At 46.8% G+C, this 20,666-nt stretch overlaps 1 protein-coding gene across 2 annotated transcripts in view; it reads right to left on the reverse strand.

Moving 5' to 3' along the window:
- Positions 1–20,383, reverse strand: part of GPATCH1 (G-patch domain containing 1) — a 47,415-nt gene extending 27,032 nt beyond the window's left edge. Inside the window, exons 1-8 of one of the 2 annotated variants that reach the window (XM_037991507.2) lie at positions 20,032–20,383; positions 13,022–13,156; positions 10,107–10,192; positions 7,481–7,641; positions 6,735–6,832; positions 5,118–5,176; positions 4,489–4,728; positions 3,344–3,491 (exon numbers count right to left, since the gene is read on the reverse strand). In XM_037991507.2, the coding sequence (XP_037847435.2) occupies positions 3,344–3,491; positions 4,489–4,728; positions 5,118–5,176; positions 6,735–6,832; positions 7,481–7,641; positions 10,107–10,192; positions 13,022–13,156; positions 20,032–20,104 (1,000 nt within the window). In that variant the 5' untranslated portion in view covers positions 20,105–20,383. Of the gene's footprint in view, positions 1–3,343; positions 3,492–4,488; positions 4,729–5,117; positions 5,177–6,734; positions 6,833–7,480; positions 7,642–10,106; positions 10,193–13,021; positions 13,157–16,520; positions 16,633–20,031 lie in introns of those variants that run through there. The other variant, XM_073016670.1, reaches the window with a different exon arrangement.
- Positions 20,384–20,666: the final 283 nt, after the last annotated feature.

A 20,666-nucleotide genomic window follows, 5' to 3' on the forward strand; every position in this document is an offset into this window, starting at 1 on the left:
TGCCTCAGCCTCCCGGGTAGTTAGGATTACAGGCACCCACCACCACATCCAGCTAATTTTTGTATTTTCAGTAGAGACGAGGTTTCACCATGTTGGCCAGGATGGTCTGGATCTCCTGACATTGTGATCTGCCCGCCTTGGCCTCCCAAAGTGCTGGGATTACAGGCATGAGCCAACGCACCCAGCATGTTGGGCTTTTTTTAAAGCTTCTAGAACTTACTAAAATTCCTTCAGGTAATGTGGGATTCAATTTCACATTCTTGGAATCTGCATTCTCTCAAAACCCAGAAATTTCATGTTTATGAGTTCATTCTGAAGAATTCTGAATAAATAAATGTGCATAAAGACAGAACCAGAAAAATATTCATTATAGCCCTATTGATCATGGGAAAAAAAAAATGGGAATTTAAAAATCAACCATGGCCAGCTGTGGTGGCCCACGCCTGTAATTCCAGCACTTCGGGAGGCTGAGGCAGGCAGATCACTCGAGGTCAGGAGTTCAAGACCAGCCTGACCAAACATGGTGAAATCCCCATGTCTACTAAAACTACAAAAAATTATCTGGGCGTTGGCACTCTGGGAGGCCAAGGTGGGCAGATCACCCGAGGTCAGGAGTTCAAGACCAGCCTGGCCAACATGATGAAACTCTGTCTCTACTAAAAATACAAAAATTAGCTGGGTGTGGTGGCAGGCACCTGTAATCCCAGCTACTTAGGAGGCTGAGGCAGAAGAATCGCTTGAACTCAGGAGACGGAGGTTGTGGTGAGCCGAGATCAGGCCATTGCACTCCAGCCTAGGCAACAAGAGCAGAACTCCTTCCCAGGAAAAAAAAAAAAAAAAAAAAAAAATTAGCTGTGTGTGGTGGTGCACACCTGTAATCCCAGCTACTTAGGAGGCTGAGGCAGGAGAATCACTTGAACCTGGGGGGCAGAGGTTGCAGTGAGCCGAGATTATGCCACTGCTCTCCAGCCTGGATGACAGTGTGAGACTCTGTCTCAAAAAAAAAAAAAAAAAAAATTTAAAAATGTAAAAAATCAGCCGTGGAGACTGGGTAAAATAAAGATAGATTCACTCAATAGAAAACCATATAGTCGGCTGGGCACAGTGGCTTACGCTTGTAATCCCAGCATTTTGGGAGGCCAAGACGGGTGGATCACGAGGTCAGGAGATCGAGACCATCCTGGCTAACACGGTGAAACCCTGTCTCTACTAAAAAATACAAAAAAAAAACTAGCCGGGCATAGTGGCGGGCACCTGTAGTCCCAGCTACTCAGGAGGCTGAGGCAGGAGAATGGTGTGAACCCGGGAGGCGGAGCTTGCAGTGAGCCGAGATCGCACCACCACACTCCTGCCTGGGCGGCAGAGCGAGACTCCGTCTCAAAAAAAAAGAAAAAAAAAAAGAAAACCATACAGTCAAAACTACAGATGTTGTGGCCCTGCAGGGTGGAAGAGAGGAAGCCGGGGGAGAGAGGTCACAGCAGAGAGGGACAAGGAGACAAGGACAGGTCTGGAGCTCGGTGGACGGAGTGGGAACCAATCAGCTGGGGGCAAAGCTGGTGCATGAGGGAAAAGTGAAAGATGTGGCTCAGCAGGCAGACTTAAGTATATGTCATTACATATGATTATTAGAGGATTAATAAATTAATGTTATTAATATGTTGTATAATATTGAATGTCATTTATATTAACAGAGATACAAGATATTATCAATTTCATTCTCCCACCATTTTTAATAAATAATTAACATATCTATACATTATTATGTAATAATGTATTATATGTTACATAATATACTGACAGTATTGATATATTAATTATATAAAATATAAATCATATATAATATATAATGGTATATTGATAATATAGTATTTAAATTAAATAGTATATTATGATATACTAATATATCTTCATTTAAGTTATATAAAAATAATTCGGCCGGGCGCGGTGGCTCAAGCCTGTAATCCCAGCACTTTGGGAGGCCGAGACGGGCGGATCACGAGGTCAGGAGATCGAGACCATCCTGGCTAACACGGTGAAACCCCGTCTCTACTAAAAAATACAAAAAAAACTAGCCGGGTGAGATGGCGGGCGCCTGTAGTCCCAGCTACTCGGGAGGCTGAGGCAGGAGAATGGCGTAAACCCGGGAGGCGGAGCTTGCAGTGAGCTGAGATCCGGCCACTGCACTCCAGCCTGGGCGACAGAGCAAGACTCCGTCTCAAAAAAAAAAAAAAAAAAAAAAAAATTCATAGTTTGGGAAGAGAAATCAGAAACTATAGGGCGGCAAAAGGAAGAAGGCTCCGAAGCTAAATGACTCAGGGGAAGAAAAAAGAAAAAAAATGGAAGGAAAAAAAAAGGAAATAAGTACTAGTAACCCACTGATCGCCCAGAGGTTAAGTCTCCTAACTCTGGGTACACATGCCCTTCCAGTGTCCTGTATAAAACCCTGGGTTCCCTGTCACACCATCCCAGTCAAGTGACACATGACTATATGATAACCAAAGAACAGTAGGTGCCACTTCTTCAGTCTTTGGGGCAGGTGCTATGCCAGACACTAAGTTATGCCACTGAATCCTCACAACCACCTCTGGAGTGGATTTTATCCTCACTTTACAAATGTGGACTCCGATGCCCAGAGAGGTTATGAGCCTTGCCTAAGGTCACAAAGCTGGGCAGTAGAGAGCTGGCATCCAAACCCAGGTCTAAACCCAGGTCTGACTGACTCCAAATCACATGCTGCACTGTCTGGCCCTGCACCTTTTCTGGAAACAACTGAAATGTGACTTCGAACCACAGGATCTGATACCCCTTGAAATTTCAACACAGCGTGAAGTTAAAGTTGTGTTGAAAGATGTCGGCCTCTTATCCCAAAAAGAGCCTCCTCAGAGCCAGAGACTCAAGGGAGAAGATGGACTGGGTGCCCAGCTCCATCTTGCTGCAAGCTGTTGGTGTACCTGCCTCCTGGTCCCCTGGCCTGACCTTCTAACCTGCCACATGTATTGGCCTCCTTTGGCCGCCTGCCCAGTTCCTCTAACTCTAGGTGCTTCCCTTTGACCCGCTGCCAGCTCTGACCAGCCATTTGGTCACCGGTCCAGGCATTCCTCTTTCCCTGATTACAGACCTCTCCCTCCTTCCCACCTGGGCCCCACCTTGACAGCTGGCTTTGGCCTTGGCCAGGTCTGAATCCTGCGTTTGTTTTACTTCCCACGCTGGGCCTCGCTTCTTTGTTTCTTACCATGTCTTTGATCAACAACAGAGGCTGGTGCTCCTGTACCACTCTTGCAGCCCCTCCTTCCTGGTACCCTGACACTTGATCCTGCCATTAGGTTTGCGTCTGTCGAATTACCTTTCTGGTTTTTATACTGCCTGGGTGCTGTCCAGCCATAGAGTCCATCTCCAGGCTCCTCGTCCTTCAGAACAGTGTCATACTTGGATAGAGTTTCTGTGGCATATATATCATCATCTTCCTCTTCCAGGGCACCCACACCAAAAGCCTTTAAAAAACAAGGTTTCAAACTGAGTACAGGGGTTAGAGTATGTCCGGGATCTTCAGGGATAAAGCTACTTTAAGGATGTGACTGGAAACCACGGTAGCACTTCAAGATCACCAAGAGAGAAGTGAACGGGGGTCCCAGATCAACACACACACAAGATTTTTGGAAAACAATGACCAGAGGTGAAATCCCATGTCCCCAGTGCTAATGCTGCCCTCCAGTCCCCACAATAGCCATGGTTCCAGGTCCCAGCACAGGATGAGGAGTGGAGAACAAAGCTAAGCAGCAGTGCAGGGGTAGAAATGTGGCTTCCAAGAGGAGAAAGGCAGAAATGTTCATCAATTGATCAATGCGGCCTCGTCCAACGCTGGTGGCCAGGGTCTAAGGACCGCTGCTACTCTACTGCCCGCTGGAAGAACTCCTAGTCTCTGTGGGAAGGGGCCTCTAACAAGTAGCATTTTTAAAAGACTGAAAAAAAAAAAAAAAGTTTATAAAAAGAAAAGGTGGCCAGTCGCAGTGGCTCATGCCTGTAATCCCAGCACTTTGGGAGGCTGAGGCAGGTGGATCACCTGAAGTCAGGAGTTCGAGACCAGCCTGGCCAACATGGTGAAACCCCATCTCTACTAAAAATACAAAAGTTAGTTGGGCATGGTGGTGCATGCCTATAATCCCAGCTACTTAGGGAGACTGAGGCAGGAGAATCACTTGAACCCGGGAGACAGAGGTTGCAGTAAGCTGAGGTCACACCACTGCACTTCAGCCTGGGCAACAGAGCGAAACCCCGTCTCAAAAAAAAAAAAAAAAAAAAAAAAAAGAGGGTAAATGGCAAAGTTACCATTTTAAAAATACATTTTCAGAAAGAACCTTTGACCTGATTCCACGTGAGGATTAGGGGAAAAAAAAGAAAATTAAGAACTTCTAAAAAGAAAAAAGAAAGTAGACTCATTTATCAATTTTATCAATGACTCCCCCTTTATAAAATAGAAAATAATTTTACCTGGCCTGAAATTCCCAATTTTCTTCCTTTATTCAGTCCAATTTCTCCAAGATCGCCAGCTCTCTCAGAGCCACCACCGAAAAGATTAAAATGTTCTCCCGAAGTTCCAAACAGTGCCTGGTGGGGATCCAGGCCCTTGTAGGCCAGACCATGCACATTATCTTTAGGTGTGAAATCCACAGGTGTGACATCTTTGGGTGCAAAGGTCACATTATCAGGCAAGTAGTCATCATCTTCACCCTATTTCAGTTTAAAGTGGAATGAAGGTGAGTCATTGTATGATGCAAAGTAAACCCACAAAATACTAATTGAAAATGCAGTGATTAATGCCACACACAACAATTAGCAAACTTTCATTGGTGCTGTTACAAATGACTAAATCACTTTCCGGCACAAAGGATGCTAACACCAACTTCATTTTATGAAGCTGAACAGACCTGCGTGTCTGTGGTGCAGGCACATTGCTGAATACGTATGTTGATATAATGAGGATAGTTTTAGGGCATAAGTATTTCACTATACAGTGGTGGGATCTGATTTCTAAAATTGTCTCCAACCCTAAAATTTCACAATCATACAGAAACAGGTGCTATTGTACCAAACTGAAGGTCAGTGAGCCCGTGCAATACCTCAGATCCTTCCGAGCTTCCAGGGGGTAATGCACAGCCATAGATTTTGACTCCAGGATCTAGAAAAGAGATTTCAAATGCAACAGTCATGAGTGACTACAAATAGAAAACCCCGACCAGGCCGGGGACGGTGGATCACACCTGTAATCCCGGCACTCTGGGAGGCTGAGGGAGGATCACTTGAGCCTAGGAGTTCAAGACCAGCCTGGGTAACATAGTGAGATTCCACCTCCACAAAAAAAAAAAAAAAAAACAATGGCTGGTCGCAGTGGCTCATGCCTGTAATCCCAGCACTTTGGGAGGCTGAGGCGGGTAGATCACGAGGTCAGAAGTTCGAGACCAGCTTGACCAACATAGAGAAACCCCGTCTCTACAAAAAATACAAAAAAAACAGCCAGGCATGGTGGCGCAAGCCTGTAATCCAGCTATTCAGGAGGCTGAGGCAGGAGAATCGCTTGAACCCAGGAAGCGGAGGTTGCAGTGAGCTGAGATCGCGCATTTGCACTTCAGCCTGGGCAACAAGAGCAAAACTCCAACTCAGAAAAAAAAAACTCACTGATACTCTTCAGAGGTACATGGGTACATTTATAAAATGTGCTACAGCATTACGGTCAGAGGCAGATCACTGGAAATTGTTTTAGAAACAGGGTCTCGCCCTGTCACCCAGGCTGAAGTACGGTGGCACGATCACAGCTCACTGTAGCCTCAACCTTCTGGACTAAAGTCATCCTCCCACCTCACTCTCCTGAGTCATAGCTAGGACTACAGGTGCACTCCACCACGCCCGGCTGATTTTTGTATATTTGGTAGAAGCAGGGTTTCACCATGTTGCCCAGGCTGATCTCAAACACCTGGGCTCAAAGAGCCTCTCACCTCAGCATCCCAAAGTGCTAGGACTATGGGTGTGAGTCACTGCACCCAGCCAGGAATCACTTTCTACCAGCACTGGCCCTACTTGGCAGTAGTGTGCTCAATGAGTAACCAATACTGCCCCACGTCATGATGAACCCAAAAGAAACGACTGTTGCCCTCAAAAAGTCACTTACAGTCTGGCTGGGGAGACTTAGGGCAAGAAATAAGTAACAAGTAATAATGTTAAACTGTGACAGTGTGGGGGAGGGTAGGAAACATGAACTCTCACATGCTGCTGGCAGAAGCATAAACTAATACAGCCTTTCTGGAAGCTGTCATGCGTTACACATAAACAGCCTTAGAAGACGCACATACCACTGGGCCCAGCTATTTTGTTTATTGGAATTTGCAGCCATTAAAAAGTACGCTCTTGGCCAGGCACAGTGGCTCACGCCAATAATCCCAGCACTTTGGGAGGCTAAGGCAAGCGGATTGCCTGAGCGCAGGTGTTTGGGACCAGCCTGGGCAACACGGCAAAACCCTGTCTCTACAAAAAATACAAAAAATTAGCCTGGCATAGTGGCACATGCCTGTGGTCCCAGCTACTTGTGGGGCTGACGTGGAAAGATCACTTAAGCCCAGGAGGTCGAGGATCACACCACTGCACTCCAGCCTAGGTGACAGAGCAAGACCCTGTCTCAAAAAAAAAAAAAAAAAAAAAGGACACTGCAGCCGTGATACCAGTTAATCAATTAACATACACACCAGGTTTCTGTCGGCGTGGCCGTCTCTTTACTCGAGGACCAACTCCTTGTCCTTCTTTCCAACCCATTTTTCTTAGCAATTCGAAACCAACAGATAATCTAGGATAGCAAGGCATTGAAAATGAACTTTTCAAAATAACATTAACAAAGAGTATGAAATGAGTGGCTCCTGAGTTCCTGCTCAGTTCCTAGGCCTGTCTGGCTTGGGCCCTTGCCCTCACCCACATTACAACTGGCGTGACGCTGCCATTCCAGCCACAGCAGGCTGCAGTGGGGTGCACGCCTGAACTGGCAAGTCAGTCAGATGACCTCTCTCCTTTAGGATGGGATCACAGGGACTCTAGACAGTCCTTGCCAAGCATGTGGCCTGGGAATCCCTGAAGGTCTAAGGCTGTCATATCAGGCCACAAGCCCAGGATCACAACAAGGAGATACACAGAAAGTGAGGGTAGAAGGAGGCAGGCAGAAGCGAGGCTATAAGGTCTGGAGGGATGGTGTGAGAAGTCACTGCAATTCCTAACAGCTCTCCAGCCTCCACGAGCCCCAGCAGCACAGCTAGTGGCTGGAGTTCTTGATCTCTCAGTGCAGTGACGGTGCAAGATCCTTTAGGCAAAACCGCCTTTTTCACTTACACTTTGAGCCTAAGAAGGCTTGTCTTACTTGCAAACAAACCATCCCTCAGCAAGAGAATCATACACATGCGAAACACCAGTGCTAGGATCACAACAGTCAGAAGGAAATGCTTACTTTGCTGGCGTTATGAGGTCATCAAGGAGGGTGGCTCCAGGAATCGGGGCAGTGGCAGCAGCCAACTGCCTGGCCTTTTCTCGTATTCTGTCTTTGGTTTTGGAGGCAAAATCGTCTGTGGTGACGATCGCTTTAGGTGCTATCCCAAATTCACTAAGATCCTTCAAAAAAATTCAAACAGAATTACATTATTTGGAAAGTGACTATACACAATACATCACATAGTTTGATTTCTGTTAAAAAAAAAAAAGTTAAAACTACAAAATTTAGGTCAGGATCAGCAGAGTGACAGACGTACACACAGACTTTATTTTTTATTTATTTTTTTGAGACGGAGTTTCTCTCTTGTTGCCCAGGCTGGAGTGTAATGGCGAAATCTGGGCTCACTGCAACCTCCACCTCCCAGGTTCAAGTGATTCTCCTGCCTCAGCCTCCCAAGTAGCTGGGATTACAGGCACACACCACCACGCCCGGCTGATTTTTTGTGTTTTTAGTAGAGATGGGGTTTCACTATGTTGGCCAGGCTGGTCTCAAACTCCTGACCTCAGGAGATCCACCGGCCTCAGCCTCCCAAAGTGCTGGAATGACAGGCGTGAGTCACCGTGCCCAGCCTCACACTGACTTTAGAAGCTCATCCTCACACATGGTAAAGTCAGTGGCCAAGGTCAGGAGGGCATGAGAGTCACTACTCATCAGGGCCACCCTCAGCATGACCAAGCTGGGAAGACAGGAAGTAAGGGCCATGTTCTCGACAGCATCTCAAAGGTCAGCATGCAGGGGACAAAGCTTGGAGTCCCAGCCAGCAAGCATTTGCAAGTGTCAGGGCCAGCCTAGAGTCAGGTGCCCTTGCCTTTACTGGAGCAGATGTTGCTGGCTACCTGTCCAACCACCGTCACGCTTCCTCTTTCCTTGCAGAGTCCTGATGTTGTCTAGGTACCTGCCTTCCTCTGCGCCACCACACGCTGCAGGAGTGGTACTCCCAGTGTTGGGGAGGCAGGATTAGGAAGTGGGGCTTTGTGTCTTATCTAAACCAGTCTTTTTGATTCCATTTTCCTTGCCAGGGACTGCATTAGGAATGGGCACGTAAAACAATTTGTGCAAGCAAATGTAGAGAAAATTCATGGTAGGACTTATATGAAAGGCTACTTTTTTTTTTTTTTTTGAGACAGAGTCTCGCTCTGTCGCCCGGGCTGGAGTGCAGTGGCACGATCTCGGCTCACTGCAAGCTCCACCTCCCGGGTTTACACCATTCTTCTGCCTCAGCCTGCCGAGTAGCTGGGACTACAGGCGCCCACCACCATGCCCGGCTAATTTTTTGTATTTTCGGTAGAGATGGGGTTTCACCGTGTTAGCCAGGATGATTTCAATCTCCTGACCTCGTGATCCACCTGCCTCGGCCTCCCAAAGTGCTGGCGTTACAGGCGTGAGCCACCACGCCCGGCCTACTTTGCTTTTAAGAAAAGAGACTGCCAGTTGCACACCTGTAATCCCAGCACTTTGAGAGGCCGAGGTGGGTGGATCACCTGAGGTCAGGAGTCCAAGACCAGCCTGGCCAACATGGTGAAACCCCATCTCTACTAAAAATACAAAAATTAGCCGGGCATGGTGGTGCGTGCGCCTGTAATCCTAGCTACTTGGGAGGCTGAGGCAGGAGAATCACTTGAACCTGGAAGGCGGAGGTTGCAGTGAGCCGAGATAGTGCCACTGCACCCCAGCCTGGGCAACAGAGCGAGACTCTGTCTCAGGAAAAAAAACAGAAAAGAAAAGGGACGAAAACGAAGTTCTTCTCTTGGGCAACATCATCCTGGATGTGCTACCTGGAACTACTACAGCCATCTCGCAGTCATGAGGAGAGGTAGTACAAGGACAAGCTGCCAGCAGAAGACTGAGAAGAGAGAGCCTGGGGTCTCAGCACATCTAGACTTCTTGCTACATGAGATATGTTTCCTTCTAGATGATGCTACTCAAAAAAGGAAAGAGACTTCCTTCCCTCTAACCTGCAGCCTAATGCATGCTGATATAAATGTTTTATTTAATCTTTTTTTCTCTTCAGCTTTTATTTTAAGTTCCAGGGTACACGCGCAGGATGTGCAGGTTTGTTACACAGGTAAATGTGTGCCATGGTGGTTTGCTTCACAGATCAACCCATCACTTAGGTCTTAAGCCCAGCATGCATTAGCTATTCTTCCTGATGCTCTCCCTCCCTATTTAATCTTTATCATGAGTGAATCCACGACCAGATTTTAAGGGAGCAGAAGTTTAATTTTAGTGCAGTCACTCATGGTTCTTTACTGTAGTGTGCCTGAGAGTTACTGTGGAAAGCTGCAGACCCAGCACCATGGATACTGAGCTTTTGAGGCAATGGGGGCTTTTCCAGTAAATTGCCTGTATATGACTTTCCCCTTACACTCTTGATTTTAGAAACTGGCCCCAGTATAAAATGTTCCTCCAATGAACAAGACTCTACTGATGTACAGGACACTGTACATCAAATACCTAAAAGATAAAGCCTTACAAACAAAGAGGAAATCGTACATCGGACCTTCTGGGGAGAGAGGAGGCACTTATAGCAACGAACTAGACCTTTCCCACCAGTGAATTGGCAATTAAAGTTTTGCACACCCACCTCTTCATCCATAAAATCTTCAGGACCAAGAACAGATTTGTCTGCTCTGTTCTGTCGTGAAGACACAAAGGTAGAGGGTGTCCATCCTGAAAAAAAAAGAGTTTAGAGCTTTACAATCCTAGAGAATATTTGGGTCTATGAGTAAATGATTGCATAACATGTATGGACTTGAAACTCCCAATCACTACAAACTCGTAGGTACTTCCCATCTCACTGCTTATATAGACATAATTATTCCACATAAATTTCTTATGAATCCCTGTATCCCCTGATGCAAAACTTAGTGGATCCATTAAGGTTTCCCCATAAGAAAGTGAAACCAAGAGAAGTAGAATTACACATTGAAAGTTAAACTGTGAAATGAACACAAGCAGATCTAAGCAGACAGTTGCAAGGTCACCTTAAAATGCAGGACCTGAGACCAGCAATCTCCACTGGCACATTAACTTTTCTAAAGAAATGATGTCATCACTTCGCAGCCTTTTGGCTAAGATCAAGTGTCAAGATATGATGTCAGGGTGTTTTAATCAGTCACAATGGATAAAGAGAGAGTTACAGAAGGAATCCAGTCAGGGTACCCTGGTACTCAATCTGGCTGGTCCAAGGGCAATGGCTGTGCCAAGCCTCCAGTTCCATCAGACACTGGAATCCTATAATTAATGGCCTTGTTCCCTGACCATGGGTACTGAGCATGTGCCATGTCTACAAACAGGGAACGCCCTGGAGGTCACATATGTCTGTAACCTCTGCCATAAAGTTGTTTAGTTTTCTCTAAGAGGGATGCATCTCCTTCCTGATTCTCTCCAAGGCTCTTGTGAGCTGAGGCACCTGGGGAAGGTCTACTCTCAGTAGGCGCACCACTGCACTAAAGCCTGAGCGACAGAGTGAGACCCTGTCTCAAAAAATAAATTAATTAATTAAATTAAATGGTAGGGCTGGGCATGGTGGCTCACGCCTGTAATCCCAGCACTTGGGAAGGCCAAGGCAGGTGGATCACTTGAAGTCAGGAGTTTGAGACCAGCCTGACCAACATGGTGAAACCTCTACTAAAATATAAAAATCAGCCAGGCGTGGTGGCGGGCACCTGTAGTCCCAGTTACTCAGGAGGCTGAGGCAGGACAATTGCTTGAACCCAGGAGGCGGAAGCTGAAGTGAGCCGAGGTCACGCCACTGCACTCCAGCCTGGGCGACAGAGCAAGACTCCATCTCAGGGAAAAAAAAAAAAAATGATAAAAGATCTAGCCCATCTTTTTCTTGATAACTGCTATGTGAGTTAATCAGTTCATCTTCCATGCTCACTTCAGCAGCACATATAATATCAGTTCATCTTCCATCCATAACTGAGATATAGAAAGCCATTTCTTCCAGTTCAAAAAAATGCTTCTAGATTAATACATCTTAAAACATACAATACTTTAAACAACTTGGCATTTATAAAAGTACATAACATAAAAGATTTAACTGATTTTTCCCCAGGTAGAGAGCACTGAAGAGCCAGTCTTGCTGTGGTCCCCAGTGTCTGAAGAGGACACCTGGTGACTCTTCCCTCAGCACTAACGCCATGCTGGCTCCTTAACCTCTCTGACCCTTGGTGGCCTCATCTGCAAGATCCCTGTGACACCTGCCCTCCTCACTCAGTCACGAGACACAATCAATGATTAACTGAAAGACTCTAAGAGTATGTTGTGAATGGGAAATACTCGGAAACATTTATCACCTTACAATAAAACGGAAGTCATTATCATCATTTAATCATCTGATTAGAAGGTACGCATTTTTTACAAAGTGGAGGAAAACTCTTTCACCATCAGATTGCAATCAATGAACAAGACACAAGTTGACTCTGGAAACATCCAAATATCCAAAGAACACAAAAGGTTACAGTGTATGTTCAGAGAAAGCTGAGCTCAGTGGCTCACACCTGTAATCTCGGGAGGCCAAGACAGGCGGATCACTTGAAGCCAGGAGTTAAGAGACCACACTGGCCAACATAGTGAGACCCTGTCTCTACTAAAAATACAAAAAAATTAGCTGGACATGGTGGGCGGCTGTAATTCCACCTACTTGGAAGGCTGAGGCAGGAGAATCGCTTGAACCTGGGACGCAGAGGTTGCAGTGAGCCAAGATCACACCACTGCACTCCAGCCTGGGCAACAGAGTGAGACTCCATCTCAAAAAAAAAAAAAAAAGCAAGGGTGGCCAGCTGCAGTGGCTCACACCTGTAATCCCAGCACTTTTGGAGGCCAAGATGGGCAGATCACTCAAGGTCAGGAGTTTGAGACCAGCCTGGCCAACATGGTGAAACTCCAGTCTCTACTAAAAATATTTTTTTTTAAATTAGCCGGGCATAGCGGCACGTGCCTGTAATCCCAGCTAACTGGGAGGCTGAGGCAGGAGAATCGCTTAACCCAGGAGGTGGAGGTTGCAGTGAGCCGAGATCACACCACAGCACTCCAGCCTGGGCGACACAGCAAGACTCCATCTCAAAAAAAAAAAAAAAAAAAAAAAAAAAAAAGCTGCCGGGTGGGGTGGTTCACGCCTGTAATCTCAGCACTTCAGGAGGCTGAGGCGGGCAGATCACGAGGTCAGAAGACCGAGACCATCCTGGCTAATACAGTGAAACCCCGTCTCTACTAAAAATAAAAAAAAATTCACTGGGCATGGTGGCAGGCACCTGTAGTCCCAGCTACTCGGGAGGCTGAGGCAGGAGACTGGCGTGAACCCGGGAGGCGGAACTTGCAGTGAGCCAAAATCACATCACTGCACTCCAGCCTGGGCGACAAACCGAGACTCTGTCTCAAAAAAAATAAAAAATAAAAAATAAAAATAAAAATAAAAAAAGCAAGAGTGAGGGAGAATCGGTATTTCGATCATTTGCTTTAATGGTATAATAGCTATAATTAGGAAAATCATACCTTCTTTTGAGCCAACAGTATTGAAGTATCCAGCAGAGAAACCTCCGCTAAAGGCCCCGTGGAATCGTTTATACCTTCCTTTTTCATCTCTGACAGTCTGATCCTGAAGGGGGATTGGTTTCTTTGGTCTTTCACCTAAAAAAAAAAAAAAGTTTTTTAAACGAAAAAGAGAGAAGGAAATGGTCGGTTCTAATTTAGGAAAAATGTCACTTTTTAAACATAATAAATTGTTTACTTCTTATAACTTCAAATATAACCATTTAAATTGTTATTCCTAGACTTTACTACTTTATACAGCCTAAAAAATAATATATTTTATAAGCTTATGTTAGAATGATTGCCTGCTTTTCCCACTAAATTCCATTACAAAACCTGGTCAACATGGCAAAATTCCGGCTCTACTAACAAATACAAAAATTAACCAGGCGTAGTGGCGGACATCAGTAATCCCAGCTACTCAGGAGGCTGAGGCAGGGGAATCGCTTGAATCCGGGAGGTGGAGGTTGCAGTGAGCCGAAATCACGCCACTGCACTCGTCTGGGAGACAGAGCGAGACTGTCTCCCAAAAAACAAAAACAATTATATTGTCAGGAGAGTTCAGACAGATGAAATTGAAATCTCCTGGCTTCAAATGAAGGACAGAGAAGCTGGGGTGGCACGTGGCAAGGAGAGAAACACTTCCATACCTCTTCTAGAACTTCACACCATCTCTGGATCCGGATTTTTTTTTTTTTTTTTTTTTTTTTTTGGTATTGCCCATGTTCCCCAATTCCTAAGAGTTTCCTTAATTTCTGTGCATCTCCTGATTCCAGTGTTCTTTAAACCTATTCCTTTTCCTACTTTGTTGAAAGGGCTGGGTTGTGATATCACACAAGCAAGGGAATTAAACCTAACACACTTTAGGCCTAGCCAAACAATTCCTTAGGTTTAAAGTCCCAGGTACTATGGCACAAATTACTGCCTCATTTTATCAACTGCAATTCAAAATCCTGAATTTATTTAATTTTTTTAAAAAATAAACCAAAAAAAGCAAGTTATTTTCAAAGGTTCACAAGAGGAAGTAGGTTATACAGTAGTTAAGGGTATGAGTTAAGGGGTGAGAGTCACAGTGCTCTGGAGTTTCAAGCCAGCTCCCTTTACTGGCACTGGACTTTGGTCAGCCTTGACTCTCTATGCCTCAATTTACTTATCTGTAAAATATAAATGGCATTAATGGTAACAGCTATTTCATAGAGTTGTTATGCAAATGAAATGCCTATAAAGTACTTAGCAAGAAGAGGGAGACACAAGAAATACTTTATTTTATTTTATTTGAGATGTCTCTGTCGCCCAGGCTGGAGTGCAGTGGCATGATCTTGGCTCACTGCAACCTCTGCCTCCTGGGCTCAAGTGATTCTCCTGCCTCAGCCTCCCAAGTAGCTGGGATTACAGGTGTGAGCAACCACGCCCAGTCAAGAGCCCAGGTTTAAAGACCTAGAAATCTGAATTCAAATCCGCTTCTACTGCTTGTTAAGATTTGTCATCAGCTGCGCGCAGTGGCTCATGCCTGTAATCCCAGCACTTTGAGAGGCTGAGGCGGGTGGATCACCTGAGGTCAGAAGTTTGAGAACAGCCTGGCCAACAGGGTGAAACCCCGTCTCTACTAAGATATAAAATATTAGCCAGGCATGGTGGCAGGCACCTATAATCCCAGCTACTTGGGAGGCTGAGGCAGGAGAATCGCTTGAACCTAGGAGGAGGTTGCAGTGAGCCAAGATCATGCCATTGCACTCCAGCCTGGGCGACAGTCAGATTCTGTCTCAAACAAAAGAAAAAAAAAAAAAAGATTTGTCATCTTGAACAAGTTACTTCATCGCTGTAAGCCTCAGCCTCCACAACTGTAAAATCAGGGTAAGAAAGAAGCCCATCTTTGTAGGGTGGTAACGAGGATTAAATATCATATGTAAACAGCTGAGCACAGTCCCTGACCATGGCGAAAATCAGTTAACATCAGTTAAAATCAGTTAATATCAGCTACAATGTCTTTTCCCTCTAAAGGACTAAATTACAACTTGGGTCCCACAGCCCAAGATGTTCACCATTTCATAGAAATGCAGTACACACACTATGTTACTCTATGTGCACTTGGCATTATTCTTGGCTATGGCAGAGCTTCTCAATCTCAGCGTATTTTGTGCTGGAGAATTCTTTGCTTCAGGGGAATATTCTGTGCACTGCAGGATGTTCAGCAGCATTCTGGGCCTATAGCAGCAGCTTATGCCCCACAGGCATGATAGCCAAAAAAGTCTCCAGGCATTGCCAACTGTCCCACTCGGCTACAGTAAGAGGGAGCAGGTGTTGCCAGTGGTTGGTGCTATTGTCGAAGTGCTTCTGATCTCGAAGGGGAGATACGATCTGCAGACAACTGAGTGCAGCCTGTGGCGGCAGATGATGAGGGCCAAGCACTGTGGCCAACTGCCTCCCACAGGTCTCCTAAGGAGAAGGCACCACCTCTAACCAGTGACAGAAAAACTCCAGAAAGGAGGTGGGTGGCATTTTAACCAGGCCATGTCCTAATTACTGCTACTAATGACAACTCATTCCTTCCTTTAGTACATATTATCTCATTTATCATACCCTGATAAGGATACTGATTGAGTCATTTCCCTGAGACTCACAGCTAATAAGCACAAAGGCGAAACCAGCTCTCAACTGTCTCTAAGCCAGAGATGCCTCCTATACTGTTCCTTCCTCTCATTCCCTGACCAAAAGTTCAACGAGCCCCTGGCTGGCTAATGGTTAGATTTTTTTTTTTTAAGGGTGGGGGAGTCGGGTGCGGTGGCTCACACCTGTAATCCCAGCAACTGGAGAGGCCCAGGTAGGCGTGGTTCGAGTCATTAGAAACAGTGGTTTGAGACCAGCCTGGGCAACATAGTGATGCAATTTTTAAAACTAGCTGGGCATGGTGGTATGAGCCTGTAGTCCTGGTTACTGGGGGCTGAGGGGTGCTGAGCTGGGAGGATCGCTTGAGCCCAGGAGGCCAAGGTGGCAGTGAGCCATAATCATGCCACTGTACTCCAGCCTGGAGGATAAAGCAAGACTCTGTCTCAAAAACAAAAACAAAAAGTTGATGAGGGCCTTGCCATGCAAGCAGCCCTTCTAGACCCGGGGTGTAGAAAACTGAACACAAAACTCTACTCCTATTCTCAGGACACTCAGAGCCCGCAAGAGGAGACCTGCATGTACTGGAGCACTTCTGACAATGAGGAGGTCTGCAACATCAGCCACCGTTAGCAGTGAGCAGAATTTTGACAGAGGCACTGACTCCCATCAGTAAACAGAAGGAGGGATGAAAGGGCAAGGTCGCTGTGCACAGTGGCTCACGCCTGTAATTCCAGCACTTTGGGAGGCTGAGGCGGGCGGATCATCTGAGGTCAGGAGTTCAAGATCAGCCTGGCCAACATCGTGAAACCCCACCTCTACTACAAATCAAAAATTAGCCAGGCGTGGTGGCACGCACCTGTTAAGCTCATCTACTCAGGAGGCTGAAGCAGGAGAATCGCTTGAACCTGGGAGGTAGAGGTTGCAGTGAGCCAAGATTGCACACTCCACTCCACATTACACTCCAGCCTGGGCGACAGAGCAAGACTCCATCTCAAAAAAAAAAAAAAAAAAGGGCAAGGTCAGATGTATTGAGAAAGTGGTCCAGTCTAAAAGGAGGCCAGGGAATGAGTGGAAGATGGAACCAGAAAGGCGGACAGTGCAGGGGGCCTTGAATGTGGTGCTGCAGGGTTTATGGTATGTCCTGGGGGCGAAGGAAGCCACGGTTAGTTTTAAGTGTGAGAATCACAGCATCAAGGAGCAGAAAATTGTCCCTAAAGTTAATCTGGGTATAGAATGAGCTGTAGATAAGAATTCTAGAACCAAGTGGAAATGTCTAAGGAAAGAATTGGTAAGTATCTGGCCCCCTTCCTTCCAGATTAGAAGGCCTATTTGTCTATAAAGTTCAGCCACGGTCACTAGGCTCCCTGGCTCTTAACTAATAAACCTTTCTGTCAGGGCCAGCAACTTTAAAATAGAGTTCTCCTCTACCAATGCCTGTCTAACCTGTCACTAAAACTTCAAAGCAGGGAGTAAAAATAATTATTAGTCTAGTGTGTTATATTGTAAAATACAGAGTGCATTTAAATTTCAAAGTGCTTAGAAAACTAGCTGGGCACGGTGGCTCATGTCTGTAATCCCAGCACTTTGGGAGGCCGAGGCAGGCAGATCACCTGAGGTCAGGAGTTCGTGTCCAGCCTGGCCAACATGGTGAAACCCTGTGTCTACTAAAAATACAAAAATCAGCCAGATGTGGTGGCAGGCACCTATAATCCCAGCTACTCGGGAGGCTGAGGCTGGAGAATCCCTTGAACCTGGGAGGCAGAAGTTGTAGTGAGCCAAGATCACACCATTACATGCCAGCCTAGGTAACAAGAGTGAAACTGTCTCAAAAAAAAGTGCTTAGAAGACAATGAATCAATCCTCAAAAACTTGTATTACTGAGAAGTTAAAGGATGTTTTTAGTCCAAAAAAACAAAGTCTACAAATTCAGTGTCCTTTCCTTGTACTTCAGAAGCAAGGTTGGGAGCCAGGCACAATGGCTCACACCTGTAATTCCAGCACCTTGGGAGGCGAAGGCGGATGGATTGCTTGAGTTCAGGAGTTCAAGACCAGCCTGGCCAACATGGTGAAACTCCATCTCTACTAAAAATACAAAAATTAGCCAGGCGTAGTGGCATGCGCCTATAATCCCAGCTACTTGGGAGGCTGAGGCAGGAGAATCGTTTGAACCTGGAAGGCAGAGGTTGCAGTGAGCCGAGATTGTGCCACTGCACTCCAGCCTGGGCAACAGAGCAAGACTCTTATCACAAACAAACAAACATGGTTGGGGCCGGGCATGGAGAATCACGCCTGTAATTCCAACTCTTTAAGAAGCTGAGCTGAGAAGACCACTTGCGGCCAGGAGTTCAAGACCAGCCTGAGCAACATAGAAGGATCCCGTCTCCTTTTTTTTTTTTTTTTTTTTTTTTTTTGAGACAGTCTCGCTCTGTCGCACAGGCTGGAGTGCAGTGGCGCCACCTTGGCTCACTGCAGCCTCCTCCTTCCAGTCTCATGTCATTCTCCTGCCTCTGCCTCCCGAGTAGCTGGGACTACAGGTGCCCACCACCATGCCCCACTAATTTTATTTTTGTATTTTTAAAAGAGACGGGTTTTCACTGTGTTAGGATGGTCTCGATCTCCTGACCTCATGATCTGCCTGCCTCGGCCTCCCAAAGTGCTGGGATTATAGGCGTGAGCCACCACGCCCGGCCTCATCTCTATTTTTAAAATAAAAAATGTTGGGCACTGTGGCTAACGCATGTAATCCAGCACTTTGGGAAGCCAAAGTGAGAGCATCACTTGAGGTCAAGAGTTTGAAACCAGCGTGGTCAAAATAGCAAGACCCTGTCTCTACAAAAAAAGAACCTGGGATACAGAGATGTCTTAAGGAAACGCAACAGCTGACTTTAAACACATAAAAAGCATTCAGAAGACTAGCCTTTCTCAGCCGTTCGTTTGTTTGTTACAGAGTCTCACTATATTGCCCAGGCTGGTCTCAAACTCCTGACTTCAAGCAATCCTCCCACCTCAGCCTCCCAAAGTGCCAGGATTACAGGTGTGAAGTACTGTGCCTGGCCCCTTTCTCAACCTTTTGTAAGCCGAGAGTGGAAGTAGGGCCAGTATCCGGCAGAAGTTTCCACCAGAACTGTTTGTAGGAAATAAAAGGGGCATAAGTGGAGATATCCCAGAAGCACAATCAACCTGGCAGGATGTGGTCAGGGTGAGAAAAAGGAGGGGACCCCCACCAACAGGAGGTCTGCAAATAAATTGTGGCCCAGTGATTCCACCATTCTTCCTCTGCCTTCCCCACAGGGCTAGCACAGCCAACAGCCCTTACTGGACACTCAATACATACTTCGCTGAACAAGTCAAGTCATTAAGTGGAACAGACCAGAAACACAGGAGAGAACCTTGATTGATCTTGCCCCTCACCCCCACATTCCACCAGCAAGTATGGTCAGCTTTGCTTTCAAAATATATCTCCACCCAGACCACTACACACCACCGCCACTGCTAACTGTCCCGTCTATGCCACCATCGTCTCCTGACCTGTTTTTGCTAATCTCCCTGCTTCACTCTTACCCATCCCCAAACAGTGTATTCTCAACATCAAAGATAGAATAATACTAAAAATTGGCCAAGCACAGTGGCTCACGCCTGTAACCTCAGCACTTTGGGAGGCAAGAGGTGAGAGGATCACTTGAGGTCAGGAGTTCAAGACCAGCCTGGGAAACAGAGCAAAACCCTGTCTCTAAAAATCAAATACACAGATATAGATATATCCCTCCCTGTGTAATTTCCCATGACCCTAACCCTAACCCTAATCCTGCACTTAGTACAAGATCCAAACTCTTTACCCTACCAAGTAAGACCCAGCCCCTGCCAGCCCCTCTGACATCCTCTTCTACCTGTCTCCCCCTCTGTCGTCTGCTGCAACCACACCCGTCCTGCCTGCCCCTCAATTTCCTAAACTGGCTCCCACTTCAGGGCCTTTGCACTTTATGTTCCTTCTGCCTGAAATGCTTTCCCTCCAGATTTGCCCATGGTTGTTTTCTTCCTCGGTTTCAAGGCTGAGCTCAAACGTACTCTCTTGGGGAAGACACTGCCTAAGCACCCCCTGCTCTCACACCAGCTATTCCGTCATTTTCTTGTTTCTATCCCGCCGCCCCCTTATTCGGCCACGCTTGTGTCTCCCATCCCTGTAAGTCTCTCTCTGCCGCTGCAGAAGGTGAGCACCCAGAGAGCGCGGCGAACACCTCCCTCGCCGCCGTGTTCCCAGCACTGGGAACGATCTAACAACGGTCCAGCACCGACTTGTGCTTTTGTGGCCCGAATCCTGGGCCCTTGGCCTGTTTTCCACAGGCTCCGCCGGCCCATGCGGCCCGCACCTTCTTCCGGAGGCTCCAGCCCGGTCCCATAGCTGACCAGATCCTCGTCGCTATCACTGTCCCGCGCCGCCATCCTGCTCTTCCGGGCCCCGCCCCCTCGCTACGGCGGCCTTGGCAGGCCAAACACCTTTCCTCTTTCTCCGCGAACCCCGGTGATTCTGGAAGGCTGGGTCCCGGGAAGGTGTCCTCGCAGCCGGAGCCTGCGCCCCGGATTCTCAGGCCTGTCCTGTGGGAGGCCGACCCAGGCAGGAGTTGCCTCGGAGGATTTGGCAGCCACGACATCCCATCCTAGCCCCGCGATATGCGGGTGAGGAGGAGATTCCTGGCATAAGCTGGAAGCCACCCAACTGTTGCTGCGAGGCGACACCAATGGCTGCCCAGCCCCCCACCCCCGTCCCTCGCGCCAGCCCCTGCCCTGGCAGCAGTCACTGCCCAGCTCCGTCCACTCCCACCGCCCACCCAGCCACCTCCAGGAAAATGCCTGAGCTCCCAGATTTCTTGCTCGCCCCGGTGGGGCTTCACTTTATTTTTATTATTTTTTTTTTTACTTTCATTTTAGGTTCAGGGGTATATGTGCAGGTTTGTTATATAGGTAAATTACATGTTGCAAGGGATTTGGATACAGATTTTTTCCT

The sequence above is a fragment of the Chlorocebus sabaeus genome, chromosome 6 (assembly GCF_047675955.1).
Source record: "Chlorocebus sabaeus isolate Y175 chromosome 6, mChlSab1.0.hap1, whole genome shotgun sequence".
NCBI lineage: Eukaryota > Metazoa > Chordata > Mammalia > Primates > Cercopithecidae > Chlorocebus > Chlorocebus sabaeus.